Genomic DNA, 22,822 nt, shown 5'->3' with positions numbered 1-22,822 from the left:
GTTTGGCTCAATGGATAGAGCATTGGCCTGTGGACTCAAGGGTCCCAGGTTTGATTTCTGTCGGGGGCATGTACCTTGGTTGCGGGCACATGCCCAGTGGGGAGTGTGCAGGAAGCAGCTGATCGATGTCTCTCTCTCATTGATGTTTCTGGCTGTCTTTCTCCCTTCCTCTCTGTAAAAAAAATCAATAAAATAAATAAATAAATAAATAAATAAATAAATAAATAAATAAATAAATAAAAGTAACTTGAAAAAAAACGATGCATGAAAAAGTGCAAGTAGTAGATGAGTGAAGGTAGCAACCAGTAATGCCCAATTAATAAGCTAAGTTTTTGGACTACTCTGTTCCTTGCTAAGACATAGTTTGTTCTGCATAAAAACTTAAATAGAAATCTGAGTGAGTGATTTTATGAGAAGTGCTCACTTCCAATATTTTTATATCCTACTGAATGAAAAATGTTAGAATTTTATATTTGTTTTGTGGCAATTTTCCTACTTTTGGTTTTCCGTAGGAGATAGATAATCTTCAGAGCGCTGTGGTGCTCCTCCAAAGCCTTTTTTTTTACTTACAGTTCATGGACTGTCTCCCTTGTCACTCTGTAGCAGTGAGTTAGAAGTGAAACTGTGACTCTTACTCCTCTACCATCTCAAAGAAGGGCTGTACTTACCTTGTAATTTAGCAGTACTTTATTCTGTTTTCAGGTAGTAACTTTCTTTTATTCTATTCCTCTTTAAGGCCACCAATATCCCTAGTTTTCTTTCAAAAAGCAAATCTCCCTGAGGTTACAGAGCTCCTGGAATGGCAGAGGAATAGTGGGAGGTAAAATTGTGAGACCCCTCTATCAGGCAGTTTGCCATACAAAGGCTCTTCATCAAATGCTCTTGAGATAGTGATGTGTAGCGTGTTGTCATCAAAACTAAATTCTGTTGGTGGGAAATCCGATAGTGATTTTCCTGATTGAATTTTACTAACACTTGAAACATTTTATAAACAGGCTAATAGTATTCTCTTCTTAAAAAACACAGATTGCTAAGGAAAAATAAAAAATTTCAACAACGTAGAAGAATTAGGGATAAGCTTCACAAAAATATTACACCTAATTACTTCTAAAGGCTCTGGGCTCTGGGAAGATATTGAGCATTTGTAAATTTTGCTTTCTAGCCCATTTTGATAAAAAGATTATATTTTAATATTAAAGAATTTCGGAAGTGTTTATTATTTCTTCACCTAAATATTCATGTTTCAGGAAAATGAGGTGTATTTGTCCTAGGGCAGTGGTCTGCAAACTCATTGGTCAACAGAGTCAAATATCAGCAGTACAACGATTGAAATTTCTTTTGAGAGCCGAAAACCGACTTCTGCGCATGGGCCACGAAGTTTCAATTGCACTGTTCGTGCGCGCCTGCACGTGGTCTTTGTGGAAGAGCCACACTCAAGGGGCCAAAGAGCTGCGTGTGGCTCGCGAGCTGCAGTTTGTCGACCACTGTCCTAGGGCTTCTCCTGAACCCTGTCATTTCTCTTCTGCCTTATTAGCAGAGGTTCTGAAGATTTGCATTGGGAAACCCACTTTAAAGATATCTGTGATATTGATTGATGGGATTTTATTTTAACATTCTAATTGAAAAATTTTCATTCCTTTTTGGACTTTTTAAAAAATTTCTTGAGAATTAAATATTAGTAACTGTTAGCCAGATGATTACTTGCTTTTGTCTTTTTATTTTTTTCTCTTTAATCAGAAAAAGAATAAACCAAAGGAACCTCCCAAAGTACCCAAGTCAGCACCATTTTTTATACCAACAGTTCCTGGCCTTGTACCCAGATATGCTGTGCCTGAGCAAAATAATGACCCACAGCAGGTAAAAACCAAATTGGAGCATTCTAAGTATATGGGGCGGAGGGGTGTTTGTATTATATAGTTGTAGTTTTTTTTACCAACACCCAGTTTTATGCATATAGAGTAAATTAATGATAGCTTTTAATTACAGACTATATATATTTTTGTTACACTTGTGTGTTTTTAATAATGTGTATTTATTTTTAAGTCTAAAGTGGTAAATCTTGGAATTCTGGCTCAAAAATCAGATTTCTTCTTGAAACTTGAAGAAGGACTCATGAATAATAAATGTAAGTTAAATTATAAAATATATACCAAGTATCTTTAGCTTATTTTACTTTCTATGAAAAGAAATTGAGTGAAATACTAACAGTTTTCTCAGTAGCTAAAAGAAGATAGTAAGAATTAAAAGGGTTGAAACTTGGGTTTTATTCTGAAGTAACTTTAGCTTTTCTACTGTTATATTAAACTAGAGGCCCGATGCATGAAATTCGTGCAAGAATAGGCCTTCCTTCCCCCAGCTGCCGGCACCGGCTTTCCTCTCATACCTGGGACCCGGGCTGGCTTCTCTCCGGCCCCGGCTTCATCCGGAAGACATCGGTCTATTTAGCATATTACCCTTTTATTATTATAGATGAATGACACTAAACTAAGATGATATTAATATTAGAATAGTCTTTTGAAAATCTTCACACTTTTTACATGGAAAATTAGATTTTTTCTAATGCTTTTGTTTTTATTTTCAAATTTTGTTTTTGTTTTTATTTACAAAAACAGTTTGCCATACAGTTTGGGAATGTAACAGAGACTTTTGTCTTCAATGATTTTACATATTCCCAAATTATCTCCTCAAAAGATAATTTTAAAATTTATTGAGTTTGTTAATAGTAGATTTATCTTTTTGAAAGCTATAGTCTGTAGCTAGTAATGATAAACAGTAAGAGCTGTAAGCAATTACAAAATCACAATCACTCTCTTATTTGATTTATCCTCTTGTCTGTTCCAAATCCTTTTGTTTTTGTACTGAAATCACTTGAGTCTACATTTGCAAAGTCAAAGAATGGTACTGATGACTGAAGAATAGCAAGCTCATAAAAGAGTTTTATTTTAGGGGTGGGAGACAAAGAAGGGAAGCAGTGTTTTTAGTACTTTTTATTGTATTGCTATCATTATTTGTACTGGTTTTATTTAACTTGGTTTATTCTACTACTTAACAGAAAAAAATTAATCCACAGAAAGAATTTCCTGTGCAATTTATGTGTATGTTGCTTGGGGTATAAAGTGGAAAAACTAGTTTCCTAAGTGAACTGATGTAGGTAATAACTGGATTCTTTTTAAAACTTAATACAGATGATGCTGCTGTTAACCTTCTGAAAGAATTAGGTCCATCGGGAATTGAAACAGAGCTGCGGAGCTTGTCTCCTGAATGTGGCGGGTCTGTAGAAGTTATGCAGAGTTTCTTAAAGATGATCGGAATGATGTTGGATCGAAAGCGTGATTTTGAGTTAGCCCAGGCCTACCTTGCATTGTTTCTAAAGGTAAGTCTAATGTAAAACAGAACTTCCCAGCTTGCCTTCCTCTGAAGCAGTGTTTTCTCATTGCACTTTCTGCAAAGATGGAAATGTTCGATGCCTGTGCTGTCCAGCATGGCAGCCATTTGTCACATGCGGCTACTGAGCACTTCAATGTGGCTGATGTGACTGAGAAACAGAACTTTTCATTTTCTGGGAATTTAATTAAATTTAAACAGTCACCTGTGCCTCGTGACTACCATACTGGGCAGCTGGACTACACAGCTTGGTAGTTTTTAATTTAATTATTTATTTATTTAAATTTTTTACTCAGAAGAATTTTGACTCAGCTGTGAATTTTCTATGACATCTATTAACTTTTTAAATAGTTACATTTTGGCTGTCTTTCTGTGATCATGAAGAGAAAGTCAGGTTTTATATTCATTTTTTGCTTTGTCTTTTTCTATGCTAAGGTAAAAATATTTTCTTTTGGTTGAAGGAGTTTCAAGTGATTTGGCAATAACAGAGTTGCTGTCATGACTAATATAATGAAGCACTCATGTTAATTTCAGTAGTATAATGGATTGAAGGAGGTAGATAATGCTGATTTTCAATGATAGCACATTTGATTCTTCATCAATATATAATATCTTTTCACTTGATATGATTATTTAAAATTATAAAGTAGATACTTAGTTGGTAGCATGTGGTATGAAAAAAAATAGAAATGGTACTAATTGTTCTATATCCTTTCCCAAATTTATCAAAAAAAGAAAAAGTTACCTAAATCTTTAGAAAACAAAATAAAGAGCCCATCTGCATGTATTACCAGTGGGTTACAATTGAAGGAAAAACTTAAAGAAGCACGGAAAAAGGATTTAGTGTAAGAACTATGTCCTTGCTTCTGGGTCTATTTGAGGACTATTCTTAGTAGAGGGGAATGAGGACCACTTCACTTCTGCTAAGGGTGTGACAGTACATAAAGGAACTCAAACTAAGAAAAGTTTGATAGAGTAGAGGGATATGGGAGATGGTAACAAATCAGCAATTAAGAAAAAAATAATCAGAATGGTGTCTTCTGACATTCCTTAGTAAAAACGTTGAGTCCAGAATAAACAAAATTTAATTTTCTTAAATGTTCAACTATTTTTTTTCTTCAGTTACACCTTAAAATGCTTCCTTCAGAGCCAAAACTTCTAGAAGAAATGACACAGGTGTCATCCCAGGTAGAAGAAAACTGGATTCATTTGCAATCACTCTTCAATCAGAGCATGTGCATTTTAAATTATATTAAAAGTGCTTTGTTACAATAAAAATAAATTTGTGACTTTTATAAACTGAAGACTTTTATATTAAATGGGTTCAGTTTAACTCATATTTTGTTTTCCAAGTTTCATTGTAAAAGAAAATAAATGCTAGTAGCATTACTGACTGGTCAGTCATTTTCCACTTAAAAGATAAATACTTTCTTAAAATAAAATTATACCAGCCTTTCATTTGAAAAACTTAAAAGAATCTACTCAAAAAATTTATTTTCTGAGCCTCTTCACATTAGTTACTTAGGTATGACTTTTTAAAAAATTGTACTCACAAACTCGTTTTTTTGAATATTTGTAGCATATAAGAGATTCTGGATATTTCATGTAAAATGTTGCTTAATCGTGTTGAAGATAAAACTGATCTATAATCCTATATAATAAAAAGCTAATATGCAAATTGACCAAACAGTGGGACGACCGGTCGCTATCATGTGCACTGACCACAAGGGGCAGACACTTAATACAGGAGCTGCCCCCTGGTGGTCAGTGCACTCCCACAGGGGGAGCACCGCTCGGCCAGAAGCTGGGCTCACAGCTGGCGGGCGCAGGGGTGATGGCAAGAGCCTCTCCCACCTCTGCCACAGTGCTAAGGAGCAGCGAGCCTAGCAGTAAAGAGCAGTGAGCTGGGGGACAGTAAGGAGTGAGGGGTCCCAGACTGCCAGAAGGATGTCTGACTGAAGGCTTAGCAGGGGAGCAGGCCTAAGTCCTCGGTTGGACATCCCCTGAGGGCTCCCAGACTGTGAGAGGGCGCAGGCCAGGCTGAGGAATGCCCCTTCCAAGTTCACAAATTTCATGCACTGGGCCTCTAGTACAGATATAAAAAGCACCTTTATGATATGAAGTAAAAAGGTGTTTTTCCTTTATTGGTGGCCTTTGCTGAACATGGGGATCACTGATCTTAGAGCTGGGAGGCTGTCAGACATTAGTGCAGCCCTCTTGTAATCAGAGGAGGAATCTGCTAATGTCAGCTTGCAACCTCAGTGTCAGAGCCAGGTGTTCTAACACTGCCCTAGTGCTCTCACCTATGTAACTTTTCTAAATGTTCTCTTAGGAATGTGAGAGGCACTTTAACTTGGCAAATTGCTGTAGGAGACAGTTGAACAGATACCTAGGATAGATGAGGGAAATTCCAAATTCCATTGAAGATATCCTTCAAAGGTTTTTCTTTACTGATGACCTCTTTATTTAGCAAGAAACTGCTGACTCAACTTTTCTCTCATCACCATTGTGAAACCAGATAGCTCTGGCAATTCCTCCTTTCTCACCATTATTTTCCTTTCATAGTTCAAAACTCCAGCAATATGTAAATTAAAAATAAGCAATTCTTAAAAGCACAGTGCTCTAAAAACAATTTTTAGCCCTAGCTGGTTTGGCTCAGTGGATAGAGTATTGGTATGTGGACTGAAGGGTCCCAGGTTCAGTTCTGCAAGGGCACATGCCTAGTGGGGGGCGAGCAGGAAGCTGCCAATCAATGGTTCTCTCTCATCATTGATGTTTCTATCACTCTTCCCTTCCTCTCTGAAATAAAAATATTTTAAAAAGTAAGAAAAAATAAGTAAAAACAATTTTTAGTTTATATACTTAAAAGTAGTGTAATTCACCTGGTTGTATTTGAATGCCAATATAATTCTCATTAGGGTAAGAAGGTTTTACAGAATAATCTCCAGAGGGAACAGTCCTCATAAGGAGTTGTCAGTGATAACATATCAAGCATATAGTTTAAATATATAAGGTAGAATTAGTAAACTGCTAAAGAAATAAGCCAATCTGATTTTATGGTTTTGTTTTTCTTTTAGAAGTGTCTATAAACTTACAGCCACTGATAAAAATATTAATAATGACTTAAGTTCTGACTTTAGAAACTGTATTTCCCTCTGGCCCAATACTATATTATAAAGTTGTGGCAAAATTCTAAAATATAAGCATGTACCATGTGAAAATTATAAATGACTGAAACAAAATAAGAGCTCTAAACTGAAATTGCATTGCTTTTATAAATCTTGAACTGAATTTTTTTTTCTCTTCAAATGAGAATACAGAAGTTGAGTGTTTTTATTTGAGATATTGTTCTATTCAGACAGTATTACATCCTCATTTTTAGGTACTCTAGAACCTTTCCTGTGTGTTTGCCATCAGGGAAGGGAGAAAGAAGGGAATACAAAGTATAATTTGTGTGTATATTTTTTCTGGAAATTCATGTCTTTGCATACTGCTTTTCCTTTAAAATTTAAATTACAAATGTATTATATGGCATTTGACTTGTAAAAACATCAGAGACAGTTCTATATTTTTACATTGACCTTCAATTTCAATACCCTCCCTAGAAGTAACAATTGTTGACTTTCCATCTATACCTTTTTTTATACCTTTTTCTATGAATGTATATAGATGTTATATATAGCCACATGAAATAAAATGTGTGTAATTCTTGTTTTTTACATAAATATATGTATATCATTTAGCAACTTTTCTACTTGGTTATCTTTCATTTCATTATAATCCTACCTCTTTTGTATAGTAGTCCACAATCTATATAGCCTATAATGGAAACTTAGGTTAGATTTCTTTTCCTTTTTTTCTAATAACGGTGCTGAAAGAATATCATCCTGTATTATTCTCTCTGCATATAAGATTTGTCTGGGTACATACACACAATGAAATACTACTCGGCCATAACAAAAAGGAATCTTACTTTTTATGACAGTATGGATCGACCTAGAGGGTATTATCCTAAGTGAAATAAGTCAGACAGAGGAAGACAAAAACCATATGATTTTACTTACATGTGAAATCCACAGAACAAACTAAAATAGAAACAGACTCAGACACAGAGAACACAGAGGGGAAGGAGCTTGGGGGTCTCAATGAAAACGGTGAAGGGCTTAAGTACAAATTGGTAGTTATAGAAATGTAAATTACAGCATAGAGAATATACTTAATAACTATGGGGCCAGATGAGTACTTGAGATAGGGGGACCACTTTGTACACAATTGTCTAATCACTGCTGTAAACATGAAACTAATACGGAATAATATTGAACATAATCTATAATAAAAGCATAATATGCTAATTAGACCGGATGTCCTTCCAGACAGCCGGGCCTGTGAGGGAAGCCCGGGTCCCGGGTGCCAGAGGGAAGCTGGTGCCTGCAGCCAGTGGAAGAAAGGCCTACTCTTGCATGAATTTCATGCATCGGGCCTCTAGTTGAAAAATAAAAAGTGAAAAGATTTCTCTGTAGTATATGCTTAGCTTTTGAATGGCTGGGCCAGAACTAGGCAGTTTTAAAGAGAGATACTTAAGTTGGCTTCTAAAATGACTATTAACAATTTATAGTTTCTTCTCAGCAATGAATGAGTACCTGCTCCCCATATCATTAAGGATATTAGATAATTTTTTATTAATCTAATGGGTGAAAACATTTTTATTGTTTTAATGTAAAAATTTCTGATGAAGTGAGAATGGGCATCTTTACTATGTTTATTTTAGAGCATTCTTCTATTTCTCATGTGAATTATCTTTTACACTGCTGATTTTTCTGTTGAATGATTTGTCTTTTCATCTCATGGGTTTGTTAGGAGTTCTTCACATAATTTAGATAGTCTTTGATGTCTGTTAGTAGTGTTGGTCTCAGTTGGTTACTTTAACTTATGGCATCTTTTTTGTAGATGTTTCATATTTATATATAGTCAAATTGATAAATAATTCTTATGGCATTTCAAAATACAAAGCATATTCTGTATTTTCTAAGACATTTATTATTTTTGCACCTAGTTCTTCATCTGGAATTGAATTTTGTGAAGAGTGTAAGATACATTAAAAGCATTTCTGCCCTAACTGGTTTGGCTCAGTGGATAGAGCATCGGCCTGCGGACTGAAGGGTCCCGGGTTCGATCCCGGTCAAGGGCATGTACCTTGGTTGCGGGCACATCCCCAGTTAAGAGCTACTTTTATTCAAAAGTTCAAAATCTATTTTCCAAAGTCCATTTTTTCTTTACTCACTGATTTGAAATCAGTGTTATTATGTGCTAAATTCTTTAATTGGTAGCTCTAATAAATAATATATTGCTTTTATTATAATTTTCTGGTATGTTTATACATTTGGTGGGGGAGAAAGCCTAATGATTTTTAGAAATTTCTTGGCTATTGGTGAGCATGTTTTGAAGTTTTTATTTTGGTTGCACTAAAATTATAGCAGAAGTTTCAGTGTATTCTTAGAAAATCTAAGAAAATCCCACCTTCTGAAATTGTAAGACTTCATTTCCTATTCAGTATTGGTATTTCATTTAATTGTTTTGTTAGAATTGCTTCAGTTATGATCTGGCATATAATGTTGAATAATAGCAGTGCTTAGCAGAAATTTTTGACTAATTTCAATGGAAATGCTTTTAATGTTCCACCATTAAGGATAATGTATGCTCTAAATTTCTGGTAGATACCTTTTGTTAAGTTCTATTGTATTAGTAATTTGGTACTTTTTAAACTAGAGGTAAATATAGAATTTATCAAGAGATTTTTCAGCCATAGCCGGTTTGGCTCAGTGGATAGAGCATCAGCTGCTCATGGTTTTGATTCCAGTTGCAGGCTCAATTCCTAGCCCCATTAAGGGCGCATGTGGGAGGCAACCAAATCAATGTGTCTCTCACATCGATATTTCTCTCTATATCTATCTCTCCCCCTCCCTTCCACTCTCAAAATCAATGGAAAAATATCCTCGGGTGAGGATTAACAACAAAAAGATTTTTCAACATATATAAAAAAAATCAGTATTTTCTTTAATTGTTGCAATTCAGTGAATTTTAGTCAAAGATTGTTATTATTGATTCATATTTTTATTTCTAGGATAGAACTGTTTGTAGGTAAGGTGAAACTGATGCTTTTGTCTGTTTCCTGTCGATAAATTTTCACCTATATATTTAAATTTGCCTCATCAAATGGTGAAAACAGTCTTGCATAAAGTATTATATGGTAATTTTTGTCTATTGAATTTTTTCTATGATTACTAAAATAATTGGGTTTTTGTCTCAAAAATTTATATTTTCCTTATAAATCATGACTTTAATATAGATTTCACATTTATTAGTGTAAATTATTATGGTTATGCCTTTTTATTAATCACGCAGATGCATATGACAGAAGCTCAACTCAAATTCATCAGTGTCTGCAAAGTCCAGGGATAAAAATTGGCTTTACCTACTGCTAGATCTAGGGGTTACTTGGGAATCAGTTTCTCCATCTCCCCCTTTTGCTTTCCCCATTATTGGGTAAATGCTCAGTCAAGATGTCTCCTCATTCCTTGATTCTTCAGATACTTATTGAGGATACTGTGTGCCAGAATTTCATTTGTGCTGTGAGATGTACTTGATTAAAACTTGAGGCAATTCAACTGCCAGCAGCTCTGAATTTATATATTCCCCCTAAACTAATTAGGAAGTGATTATCTTTAAAAATATATATTTTTATTGATTTCAGAGTAGACAGGAGAGGGAGAGAAAGCAGCATCAATGATGAGATAGAATCATTGATTGGCTGCCTCCTGCACGCCCCCGACTAGGGATTGAGCCTGTAACCCAGGTATGTGCCCTTGACCAGGAATCGAACTGTGACCTCCTGGTTCATGGGTTGACACTCAACCACTGAGCCAGATGGTTCTCAGGCAGAAAGTGATTATCTTTTTTAAAATCCTGAAATAGAATCTTATGAGCCTACTTAAACTTTGAGCCATAGTAGAGGGGTATGGTAACATATTTAGGCAGAGGGAGAGGCTTGTGGCAGCTTAGTTTCCATGACTGCATAATGTTGGGAGAGCTCTGGAAGTTTCCACCTGCTTCCTTAGGGCAACAAGGGAGGGAGCTGAGATATAATGCCAACAGGCTGGCTGTGGAGCCACTGTGGCAGAGTGAGCCATGACCCTAGGGTGGCAGCAACACCCTAGCCTGAGGCCCAGTTGGAGCGCTGAGACAAGGCATAGGATGGTGGTGGGTGGAAGGAGAGTGAGGGAATGATCTGGCAAGACAGAAGGCTTCTCTTTATCAGCATGGCATCTTGGAAAGAAAAAAGGAGTGGACTGAACTGCTGAGAGGAAAGAAACAGGCTTAGTTGAAAATTTGGATATAAATTTTCACTAATATTCAAAAGAGTCTAAACTAAAGTGAAAGAGACTGAGAAACTATTTGGTAATTTTGCACCCCTCTCCTCCAAATCCAGCCATTAGAGGGCTTGTGATGAAATGTAATCAGTTATATCAAGTAATAAATTCTGTAGGGATTTTCTCTTCTCTACTGAAAATTTCTACTGAATTTCTACTTCCAATTATGCTAATTTCCAATTTCAGCTGAATTCTACTAAATGTCCCTAAGGAGTTATATAAAATTTTCAATAGTTTTAATTTCCAGTTTTTAAAAAATCTCCATGTGTTATATCCACAGCCATATAGATAATGATTTAATAAGACTCGTTGAAAAAAAGTAAGAATGGCATAAATCCTAATAATTAGCTATATCACTTATTTGTTGTGGCCAGGAATTTCAAATCAGCATTTTTTTTGCTACCATTTAAATTTTTCCACTATTTGACTAAATTTTAGTCTTTACAACTTCTTCATTTTGGGCCCTTTTTCCCACTTGAACGTTCCAATCTGACCTCTGTCCCATAACTGGTTCCTCTTTCCTCACTCCTGACCACACCCTGCTTTCTAGAGTAGTCTCTAAGAAGTTGACTGATTTATTTCATCAAAGACGAGGTACCTATACTGTCTCAGATGCTGTTTTATGCTCTTGAAATATAGCAGAAAACAAAACATGCAAGGATTCCTGGTCCTTGTGGAGTTTAATTTTAGCAAATCATTCTTTTATATTTCTCCCCTGGCCTCTTTGCCTGTGTTCTTCTTTAGACAAAGATGGAAGAGAAACTGTTTCTAAGCCTTCACACTTTCCAAAAAAGGGATTGCCAGGTGTTTCCTTGTTTTTCAGTGTGGAGTACATGTGCATGCGTGTGTGAGTGTGTATATGTGTATGCCTGCAGACAGAAGGTCTCAAGTAGCTTCTAAATGTACACATATCTGCATGGAAGAAAGTACAGTATGAATAAAAGCCTGCATGCTGTTTTACTGCCATTCTTGTTTTAACAAAGAATTTTATTACAGCATAGAAGTCAATACATATGAAGGGATAAAATGAGAAAAAAAAAGTCCTACTCTTTTATCTCTGAGGGCACCACCTCTTGCATTCTCTGGAGGAAATGGGTTGGTACTAGATGGTCATATTTGGGGAAGCAAAAGCAAGGAATTGGCCTTTCGGTGTTTGTTAGACATAGCTTAGGGAGCTGAGGGACACTCCCCAGGGGGCTGAGTGCCCATGTTAGCTGTTGGCACAGTGAACAGTCTAACCCAATGGGAAAGTGCAGCAAGGGACATGATGAGTTGTTTATGCCTGGTGGCTGTGGTGATGAAGGAGAGTGAAGGGCAATGCACAACCATGAACTGTAATGGGGGAGGAAATGCCAGGTGTATATGGGAACCCATGTGCCTCTCTCCACCCACCCCATTCCCTTTCCTCAGTGTTCCATTCAGTAACCTTGCATAGGTTCCACAAGGCGTTGGAGATATTAATGCTAATGAGACAAGGTGCCTGACTGTCAACTCCAGGTGAGCTATGCAGGAGGAAAGGCAGAACAGCATGGAGAAGAGGACGACTATCTTGGATCTTGAAAGAGCGGTGGGGGAGGGGGGTACACAGAAAGACAGAATTCAGAAACCAAGGGGAAATGAAAAAGGCAGGAGGAAGGCAGGGGCGGCTAACTGCATGCTAGTTATTAACTATGGGAATGTGTGGGTCCATGACCTAAATGCAAAGGAAACAAACTTTTCTGCATTATTGCATGGTAAATTTCTTTTTAATTACACAAAATAGGATAAACTATTGATTCTGGGCCTTGATATATTCTAGTACATCCCAATACTTTTTGTATTGAGTTGTTTTTTACCCTATTTTACTTTATTTTTTACTCTTCCTTAGGTTTTAAAATAAAATTTATATATACTTACAAATAAATCCTCTCTAATAAAATGGTAATATGCAAATTAACCATCACTCCGCTACATAAGCCACGCCCACCAATCAAGTCATGCCCACCAGCCAATCAGGGTGAGTATGCAAATTAACCCCATCCAAGATGGCTACAGCCACAGAGAGCAAGGTTTCCCAGGTAACAGAGCAAGCCAAGCTTTCCATAGCCTAAATTGCAGGCCTAAGCCTCCACTCAAGCTACAAAGTTTCAATTATAGAAGGTAAACAAATTCAAACAGAAATGGCGGCAGAATGGAGCTTGAGAGAGCAGGCCAGGGTTGCCAGCGGCAACAGGGGAAGCAAAGCTTTCCACACACCCTGGCCGGGCTCACCCGCTTAAGGCTACAAAGTTTCAATTGTAGAAGGTGAATTAACTGCCACAGAAATGGCTGCCGCCCCGGAGGGAGCAGCAGGCTTGGCTCCGCTCCAGGCTACAAAGTTTCAATTGTAGAAGGAAAATAAATTCCAGATACCAGGGCCTCCACTTGGGTTGCCAGGGGGAGTGGCCCGCCTGCAAACCACCACAGGCCCCTCGCTCAGGCCGCCCCACGCCCCAAGGGAACCCCACCCTGATCAGGGACACCCTTCAGGGCAAACCAGCTGGCCCCCACCCCTGTACCAGGCCTCTATCCTATCTAATAAAAGAGTACTATGCAGATTGATCATCACTGCAACACACAATATAGCTGCCCCCATGTGGTCAAAGATCCTGCCCCCATGTGGACACAAGATGGCCACCACAAGATGGCCAGCAGGAGAGGGCAGTTGGGAGGCACCCGGCCTGCAAGGGAGGGCAGTTGGGAGGGACCAGGCCTGCAAGGGAGGGCAGTTGAGAGGGACCAGGCTTGCAAGGGAGGGCAGTTGGAGGTGATCAACCCTGCATGAGAGGGCAGTTAGGGGTGACCAGGCCGGCAGAGGAGGGAAGTTGGGGGCAAACAGGCTGGCAGGGGAGCAGTTAAGCATCAACCAGGCTGGCAGCGGAGTGGTTAGGGGGTGATCAGGCTGGCAGGCAGAAGCAGTTAGGGGCAATCAGGAAGGCAGGCAGGCAAGCAGTTGGGAGCCAGCAGTCCTGGATTGTGAGAGGGATGTCTGACTGCCTGGTGGGATCGGGCCTAAACGGGCAGTTGGACATCCTTTGAGGGGTCCCAGATTGGAGAGGGTACAGGCTGGGCTGAGGGACAACCCCCCACTGTGCACGAATTTCATGCACCGGGCTTCTAGTTTATATATAAATCACCATCCATATGTACATACACTTGTATGTACATATATCCTATGTGGTTGGCCAGAATGTCACTTCTTCTGGAAGACCACCCCTGAAAGTTACAACTGTATTTATTGACCGGGTCACTGACTCTTCCCAGCAACCTCTAGGTACCACTTGACCTGATAACACCCCCTTGGATTTGAGTCCCTAGCATTTGCTCTTTAAGAGGAGAGGATAGTCTCCAGGTCTTATCTCCTCTCTGCACTATGCTGACATGAGCAGGGCGGCAGGAGACCCATGGTAGGGGCCATGAGTCACCTGGCACTTGTCTGAGCCTCGAACTCCTCCAGGAAGTGGTGGGAAGGGCAGCTCTTGGCACAAGAGATCCTCACCTAAATGGTGCATACCTGAGGTTTCCCAGAAAGCATGAGGAATATTGGGGTGGAGAGTTTCACTCCCTTTTAACAATAAACAGAAATAATCCTCTTGGTTCCACATGAACTAAATGGCACAGAGAGACATAGTCTCAATTAGCTTATCTCTTTGCCCTTTACCAGAGCCCAAAGGAGGAAATTACCATTCCTCTTCCTGCTGGGAAATGACAGCCACTTACCAAGTATACCACACCTTGTATCACTTGAAACCAATTTTATTTTTTTTAAAAAAAATATGAATTCTTCAAATATTATTATTCTTTTTTTTTTTTAAAAAAAGGCCTTTTTTCTTATAGTTCTTATTTAGCTAAACCCCTGAACAGAGAGCATTTCCCAGAGGCACATAAGGTGAATTTAGATCATATGAGCAAGTGTCTCTCACTGTTTCCCCAGGATTCTAAGGCTCAGTCTGGCTAGCTTCCTCTTCTTGTGCCAATGTAGCCTCATTCCCAGGGCTCTGGCTCTGCTTGTGCTCTTGCCCTCAGCTGAGCTTCCAAATTTACAATAGAGACCAAATTTTGTGCACACCACAAGTGTTCAATAAATACCTAATTCCATTGTTTTTACAGAGTGATTCAATGTTCCCTGGGGGTCCCTGAAATACTTTCAGGGGTCCACAGAATGTTATGAAAAGCCATTTTCATAATAAGGCTAAGAAATTATTTGACTCTTTGATCTCAGTACTTCAAAATGCAGGAAATATAAATAGGTATTATCAGTATAACCAGAGCTCATTAGGGTCATTGATAATTTTTGTGAAAAAGTCCTGAGACCAAAAATGCTGAGACTTACTACCCTACCTGATTGATTGATTAGGAGGCACCAGCATTTACTACGCAATACCCAATGCTTAGCTCCAAAAATGCCTAAAACTTGATGTTCCACGATGTGGAATAAATCAATACTACTCTCAGATCCTCTGAGAGCCTCTGGGGCCAGGGAAGCTCTTGGGTTTTGAGATCCCATTCAATCTCAGATGTAGTTGGGATCAGTAGTCTACTGAGTTCAGTTAGGACTTGATGGCAAACTTTAGCTTAAGACAATGAAGTGATAAATCAAAAATGTTTCAATTATTAATATAATGCAATGTATCAGTCTGGGAGTTTAGAATCAGTTCCAGCTATTTTCAGTAGAAAACAAATTTATTAAAGAATGTTACAGAACCCTTCCAAATCTTTTATGGGCTGAGAACCACGTCTAGATTATACCAAGTCACTTGCATGGTTTATACTGGCCTCAGAGCTACTGAAGGCTGGGGGTCTTGACTACACTGGAACAGATTCTGCACAGCATCTCCTCCACAGCAATGCCTTACAATCATATTGTTATGTGGGTGCATCCAGTTGGAACAGTCTAAGGCTCAAGCCTGAACTCAAGTCACAAGGGAGGCCAAGAGAGGTTCTGGATTCTATGATGCAGGGACATTGAGTCGAAATTCTCCAAAAATAGAAAGAGTGGTCTCAAGGTATTTGGAGTAAAATATGTAAATAAATAAATATTTAATAAAAATAAAGTAGGACAGACATCCCTATGGCCCTTGACTATCCAACACTCACCCTTTTATACTTAAACTTCCCAGCAGCAATAACAGCAGCAACAATAATAAAATACTATCTTTCATACAAATGAAAACACATTCACCCTCTTCCCTCTTACCTGATAGAAATGATATTCTGTCGGTTAAAAATAATTTCAAGATTAAGTAACAGAAAATTCCAACTAATCATGATTTCAACAAATGGTCATGATTGATTTTGTTTATTAATGAAAAAGTCTTGAGGTTTTTGATCTTAGTTCAATTATTCAGTGATGCTGTAAAGAATATAGAGGTTTTGTTCTACTTTCTCTGCTTCATTTTTATGACAGGAACAAAGTTCCCCATGCCTGTCATTTTGTGGTCTCAAGATGCCTGCCAATAACTCTGCACATCATTGAACTTTCCCAAACAGAAAAGAAGGGAGAGAGGCAAAATTACTTCTTCATTTGAGGCTTTCTTCTTTTAATTGGATGGCCCCCATCCCCAACCCCTCCCCACCACCACCACCCAACTATCTCACAAACACACTTCTTCCAAGTCTCATGGATCAAAACTGGCTTACATGACTACTACCATTTGGCTAATCACTGATAAGATAAAATGATTAATTTAGATCAAACATGATTTATCCCCCAGACCTGTAATGGGCACTATATGAACATGGTGTTGTTAAAAGGGAAGGAATGGTAGACATCACGGTTACATTGGCAATGGACACTGTCCTTTGGTTCATCATACCAACCAACAAACAAAAATTCATTGTCTACTAGAGATTGTTTTTATTGAGTTGTGGGTTAAATATGATTTAAATGAACAAAATTTGGTAAAATTTAACAATAGTAAACTATTTTAGTATGAAATGAAAGTGCCTGGATATAAAGAAATGAAAAACGGTCCATGAAAAAAGTGATATACAACAAACACTTCCATGAATGATGAACACTTCCAGAATTGATAGCAATCTGCTTCTTAGAAAAGAATCTAGAAGAAGCTAGGATTTAATGACAAAGGTGACATTTGTGACAATGTCTGATGCTGCTTTCCTGTATGAATATGGTTTTTAATGCCCACTTAAATTCCAGGCTTCTTCTAACTGGTACCAAGTAGTCTTAATGCTCTCACCTGCCCCACCACCCTCAGGTCCTCATGCTGCTGATTCAGTATGAGTCTAGTAATTCCTCAAATTATTGTTGTTGTTTTTTAAAAGCTTTATTTAAGTTATAATTGATATATTAAAAGTTTCACATGTAATGTATACTTCTTGATGAGTTTGGACACATGCATACACCCGGAAGGCATTGCCACACCATGGCTGGATCAGAGTGCCCTCTACTGACTCCTGGAGTCCAACGCTCATTCTACTAGAAGAAGTAAAGGCAACCTCAGGTCAAGTCCAGAATGTGTGGGCAAAGTGCTGATGCTGAGTCAGCCTTATCAATATTGCGTCTGTTAGTAGTAACACCCTGTTAAAGTTAAGGACTGAAAGGGCATTTCAATCACGTGTTGGCTAACAGCTGGTTTCATCTTGTCCTTTCATCTGAAAATGTTAAATGACCTAGGATTAGAAAGAAGATTCTAGGGAAGATTTCAGCGTATTTTCCAGGGGTTTTTATTGAATAAAAAGCCACCAATGTCAATAGCATTAAAACATCCTACATTCAGAAAAAAGAATGTTTACTTTAAAAAATAAAACCATATTTATAAATTTTACTTTCCATTAAAGAAGTGACAGAAAGAAAAATGACATATTTCAAGTAGAGAAAGCACATCATATTACTTTTCAGAAACTAATGCTATGTTTTAAATGAATTCTGAAGAAAACAAATATAAAAAAAACACACATAGAGTACTCCGTATTTTTCTCATTAAACTTATTATAGTACCTTAAAAATATACCTCTTCCTTCAAAAACAATAACCATCAAACTGCCTCTCTAAAACCCTACCATTTGGAACTTTTTCAGTGGCCAGAAAGTTGTTGGCTGTGGAAAACTGATGTCGACTGTGGTTAGTGTCCTGTAAAAAGTTGTTTGTGCTACAGAATTTACCCAAGTTTTAGGCTGTAGTCTGCTCCCAGGCCACATATGCACCATATAGGAATACGTGGTGGTGATGACTTCAAATCATTTCATACCTGACCTCCTTAACTACAATCTTCTTGACCACTTACTCTACAAGATGTACATAAAGTGATGAAATGGAGGGGTAGCAGGAAAGCAGAAGGATGAAGAGACTATGCGGAAAGACAGCATTTGGAGAGGGACCTCCTCCTCGTTGCTCTGGCTGCACACCCTCACTGCTTGGGCTTTGGCGTATCTGTAACTCCTTGCTTCCATCTGGCCCACATTCCAGTCCCTGTGTTGCCAATGAACTGAGTACTAACTCCCCATTCTGCCACTGAAACCCAGAATACAGCACAATACTTGGCCTATTTCTTTACACTCTACAGTATAACCATACTTCCAGTTCAGTGGAACCTCTGATTTGTTCCCAGGTGGAAGCATTTCTCCCTTAGGAGCCAAAACTTTCAAACCAGAGGAGCTCCAAGTTGAGAAGAAGGGAAGCAAGAACTCAGAGAGGATAATTAAATGTCAGTCACTCCCACTTTCACCACTTAATTTTCAGATTCGGACATTCTGGTTATGGGAGAAACAGCACCATGTATTGGTTGATCAGTCAAAACATACTGCTTTTCTAAGATAATATCCATCTTTTTAGAGTAACATCAAAATTGAGTCTTAAGTAAGCTCAGCTAACATCATAATTGAGTCTTCAGGAAGCTACCCTACCAGTCCATTAGGCCACATTCTTCTGTAGGATCAGGGTCATGGTAACACCAGTGAACTCTGTAAGCACGAGCCCATTGCTGTACTTTTGCCATGACATGAGTTTCTTGATCTGAAATAATATGGTGGGGATAGTATGATGGTAAATAAAGCACTCTGTAACTTCATACATGGTGATGCGGCCAGAAGTATTAAAAGCAAAGAACATAAATGCATATCTGAAATAAGAGTCTATTCTAGTGAGAATAAATTGTGAAGGGATTAGCCAAAGAACATATAGGCATAACCCATGGACACACACAGAGTGTAATGATGGCCAGAGGGAAGGGGGCAGGGGCTGAGTAGAAGTGGGGGAGAAGGTTGAGGGAATGGGGGACATCTGTAATAGTGTCAACAATAAAAATATAAAAGAAAACCAACCAACAAAAATATAATTGTTGCCCTGCTATGATTGAAGAGGTTCAATGTAAGCAACCTGCCACCAGGGTGGTCCTCCCAGGGGGGACTGGTATATTGGAGCCTCAGCATTAGTCTGCTGTGCACAAGCAAAGCATTCAGCTTTAGCAGTAGCAGTAGCCAGATCAGCCTATGCACTTACTTAAGGCTAAGCCTCCATCCCTGCTGCCATGGCCATTTTGCACTTAAACAAGCAGCAGGGTGGCTGGGAACAGAGGCCAACGGACATTCACAGAATTCATCTTCGTGTCCATTGATTATTGAAAGCTTCCTCTGCAGAGGATGCCTTTTGGTGATATTCGCATGGGACACAAATACCTTCACCTTGATCCATTCTGAGAGTCATTGCTCTAAAGTTGTGCAACTAATCAAAATTTGCATATGTTGTCTGGATAAAATACCCAGCATACTAATTAGCCAAATGGAATAAGCCCAGGGGAGTTGTCTGGATGTAGTTGCAGTAGCCTTTGAGCATTACTTTAGCTATTTAACTCATCCAAAGTGATGCATACATAATATTCATGGCACTTATCTACTGATATCAGAGTGAAGGAAGCTATGATCATCATATTCAGTCAGCGACCTCAAGTTCTCACATGTATAAAAGCCCTGAGAGAAGCTAGTAGATAATCCAGTCTAGGAATCTATCATGTTAAAGGTATTTCAAACCTGGTAACATGTCCCACTTTCTCCTCTGACAGTCAATTAACATGATGATATACTTCTCTGCATTTGCTGAAGAACCAAGGACCCCGCCCCACTCTCACCCTATCTTTCTCCCCTGCCACACTTCAGAAGAAATATATCCCAACATTGCCATTCAATTAAGAGTCATAAACTTCTAAAGTTAAAAAGGGGGGGAGCTAATTAGTAATTAAAAATCATTCAAATAATTGGCTCCCTTATTCTTCATTAATATTTACAAAGATTTTGGTGTTTTCTGTAGTAATTATGGTACCGAAGCAAGGAACCTGATAGAATGGTGGAATAGCTTACTGAGTCTCAATTACATTTCTGAAAAAAGTATTTTCCACAAAAGAAAATCAAATCCATCCTTCCACATACGTGGCACGCAAATTTTTTAAGGAAACAATGAGAAAGGATCTCATTTCAGGATTTACATTTATTGACCTCACTTGATCACTCCAATAAATCTTGTTTCATCTTCTCATTCCCTCCGAGAAGTGAAGTAATTTGGCTAAGATCATTCTCTAGTTAGTAGTAGACAGTCTTCCTTGTCTCCAGAGCCTATTCACTTAGCCAATGTCATTAATACTGAATAAAGAACTTTTTGTATATTTCATAATTTCTGGGGAGTCCTAGCGGGGATTAATTAGTACTGGTAACCTCCTCTTCACCTTGGGGAAAAGATCTGTACTTGTGCAGATGAAAACAAATGATCTCCTAATTTTCTCATCAAGAATTATTTTACTGATCTGGTGAAGTAGCTGATGGGAATAGCTGTGAAAAGTGCACACCCAACTGCCTTCTAGAACTGTTTGTTTGGAAAGTACATCAGAAAAATAACCTAGCTAATAGAGGGCAGGTCTTACCAATTCCTGGCTTTGATTCTCTTCAAATCCCAGCACCCTCAGGAACATGGAACTATTTGGAAACTGACTTCCTGACTCACATATTCTTCTGGCCAATTTCACCACTTCCAGAGGAGAAAAATTCCAGCCAGCCAGAAACTGATTGCTTGTCTACCTCTGATTATCTCAGCTTTCAGAAAGGCAATGGAAACTTAAGGGTCCTTGACTTATGGAAAGTGCTGGCAAGGCCGTCGGCAATGCCTGTGGTCCTGTATTTCTTTCCTAAGTTTTCTTCTTGGAATTTAATTTACACATACGTATATGTACAGATGTTTAGTGCTCAGTTCAATGAAATTTTACAATTGTATATATTAATGAACCTATTAAACAAAACAAGAGATAGAACATTTCTATTACCCAGAATGTTATCTCTTTTTAAAAATATATTATTATTGATTTCAGAGAGGAAGGAAGAGAGAGAGAGAGAGAGAGAGAGAGAGAGAAAGAGAGAGAGAGAGAGAGAGAGAAACATCAATGATGAGAGAGAACCATTGATAGGCTGCCTCCTACACACCCCACACTCAGGATTGAGCTCGCAACCCGGGCATGTGCCCTGACTGGGAATCGAATCATGACCTCCTGGTTCATATAGGTCAATGCTCAACCACTGAGCCACATCAGCTGTGCCAGAATGTTATCGCTTGACCCTTCTGGTCAATTCCCTTCTCCTCCACACACACATGGAAGAAACAACTACTCTTTTGATTTTTATAACCATAGGCTAATGTTGCCTGTCCTTGAATATTATATACAGAGAATAATACACTGTGTGCTTTTTGTGTCCAGCTTCTTTCACTCCACATAACACCTTGAGATTCATACGTGTTTTTGTGTATACCTGTAGTTTTTCCTTTTCATTGCTGCAATTTATTTATTTTTCCATTTTATAGACATTTTGATTGTTTCTAGTTTGGGGTTGTTTAAATTTCCTTTTTAAAAGGTTTGAGATTCTTTAATTGGAGTAGACTTCATGCAAAATAATGAAGGAGAAGCTTATGTTTCTCTAATAAAAAGTTCATTCTTTTGTTGAAGAGAAAATAAGATTAAGTTTCTTTTGGACCAGAGAAGATTTCAAATGGACTTCAGAAATTCTCAACTATAAGATTTGAAGAAGTTGGAATTCTATTCCAAGGGTACGAGTGACATCTCTTTTATTGAAGGACTTTAAAGATACTCATTCTGATCGATTTGGGATGATCTGGATGAGATTCAAAGGCAGAAGTAAGGAGGAGTTCATGAGCAACAGGAGAGAGCCGAGGAGTGAAGATTAAATATTAGGACATGGTGTCAGCATGCCTGAATATCCTACCTCATGTGGAAATGGCATGACCCTCCAGTCTAGAGAAAAGTACAAGACAGGACTTTGCCATAATAAATGTAATGTCTCCCTATGTTATTCCATATGTTATTTTTCAGTCCTAAGCCATCATTCTTTCAAGAAACCAATTCATTAGCTGTCGCAGTAGAGATATGCTATGCTGTCTGACTTGACTCCCACTTTGCTCATAGAAAAACTTCACTTTCCCCTAATATGCAGAAATCACATCCTATGCCTCATTCCTGTGTTCACTCAGTCATTGATTCATTTAGCGCATGCTGGAGTGCCAACTCTAAGCTGTATTAAAGGTTAAAGTTGAATTTTTAAAAATTACTTATTTTGACATACGAACAGATTGAGGCCTCTTGCAAGGTCCCAATATAAAAGTATTCCTTGTTGTTGCTAGATATGTATTTACAGTGTCAAACAATGTAGGCAGGAGACATTACATTTATTATGGCAAAGTCCTGTCTTGTACTTTTCTCTAGACTGGAGGGTCATGCCATTTGCACATGAGGTAGGATATTCCGTCATGCTGACATCATGTCCTAATATTTAATCTTCACTCCTCAGCTCATGAACTCCTCCTAGCCCCCAGGAAGGACATGACTAACCCAGCTGATGGACTGGGGAAAGGGAATTGTACAAGTCAGTTAAACTCCTTTTCCTTTCCCTGTCTTTGGTGAATGTTGTATCTACACTCTGCCACATGGTAGAAGTGGCTTATCTATGTAGAGTGGAGACAGTGTGTAGGCTGAACTGGT

At 38.3% G+C, this 22,822-nt stretch overlaps 1 protein-coding gene across 5 annotated transcripts in view; it reads left to right on the top strand.

Annotated features, from left to right (window-relative positions):
* Window positions 1–4,703, top strand: part of WDR36 (WD repeat domain 36) — a 40,376-nt gene extending 35,673 nt beyond the window's left edge. For all 5 annotated transcript variants that reach the window (XM_054715008.1, XM_054715009.1, XM_054715007.1 and 2 more), the window contains 4 exons: window positions 1,738–1,857; window positions 2,044–2,125; window positions 3,186–3,373; window positions 4,507–4,703. In XM_054715008.1, the coding sequence (XP_054570983.1) occupies window positions 1,738–1,857; window positions 2,044–2,125; window positions 3,186–3,373; window positions 4,507–4,659 (543 nt within the window). In that variant the 3' untranslated portion in view covers window positions 4,660–4,703. The remainder of the gene's footprint in view (window positions 1–1,737; window positions 1,858–2,043; window positions 2,126–3,185; window positions 3,374–4,506) is intronic.
* The last annotated feature ends 18,119 nt before the right edge of the window (window positions 4,704–22,822 follow it).

This window comes from Eptesicus fuscus, chromosome 4, assembly GCF_027574615.1.
Source record: "Eptesicus fuscus isolate TK198812 chromosome 4, DD_ASM_mEF_20220401, whole genome shotgun sequence".
Classification (NCBI taxonomy): Eukaryota; Metazoa; Chordata; class Mammalia; order Chiroptera; family Vespertilionidae; genus Eptesicus; species Eptesicus fuscus.
This window is presented reverse-complemented; position numbering and strand designations above follow the sequence as displayed.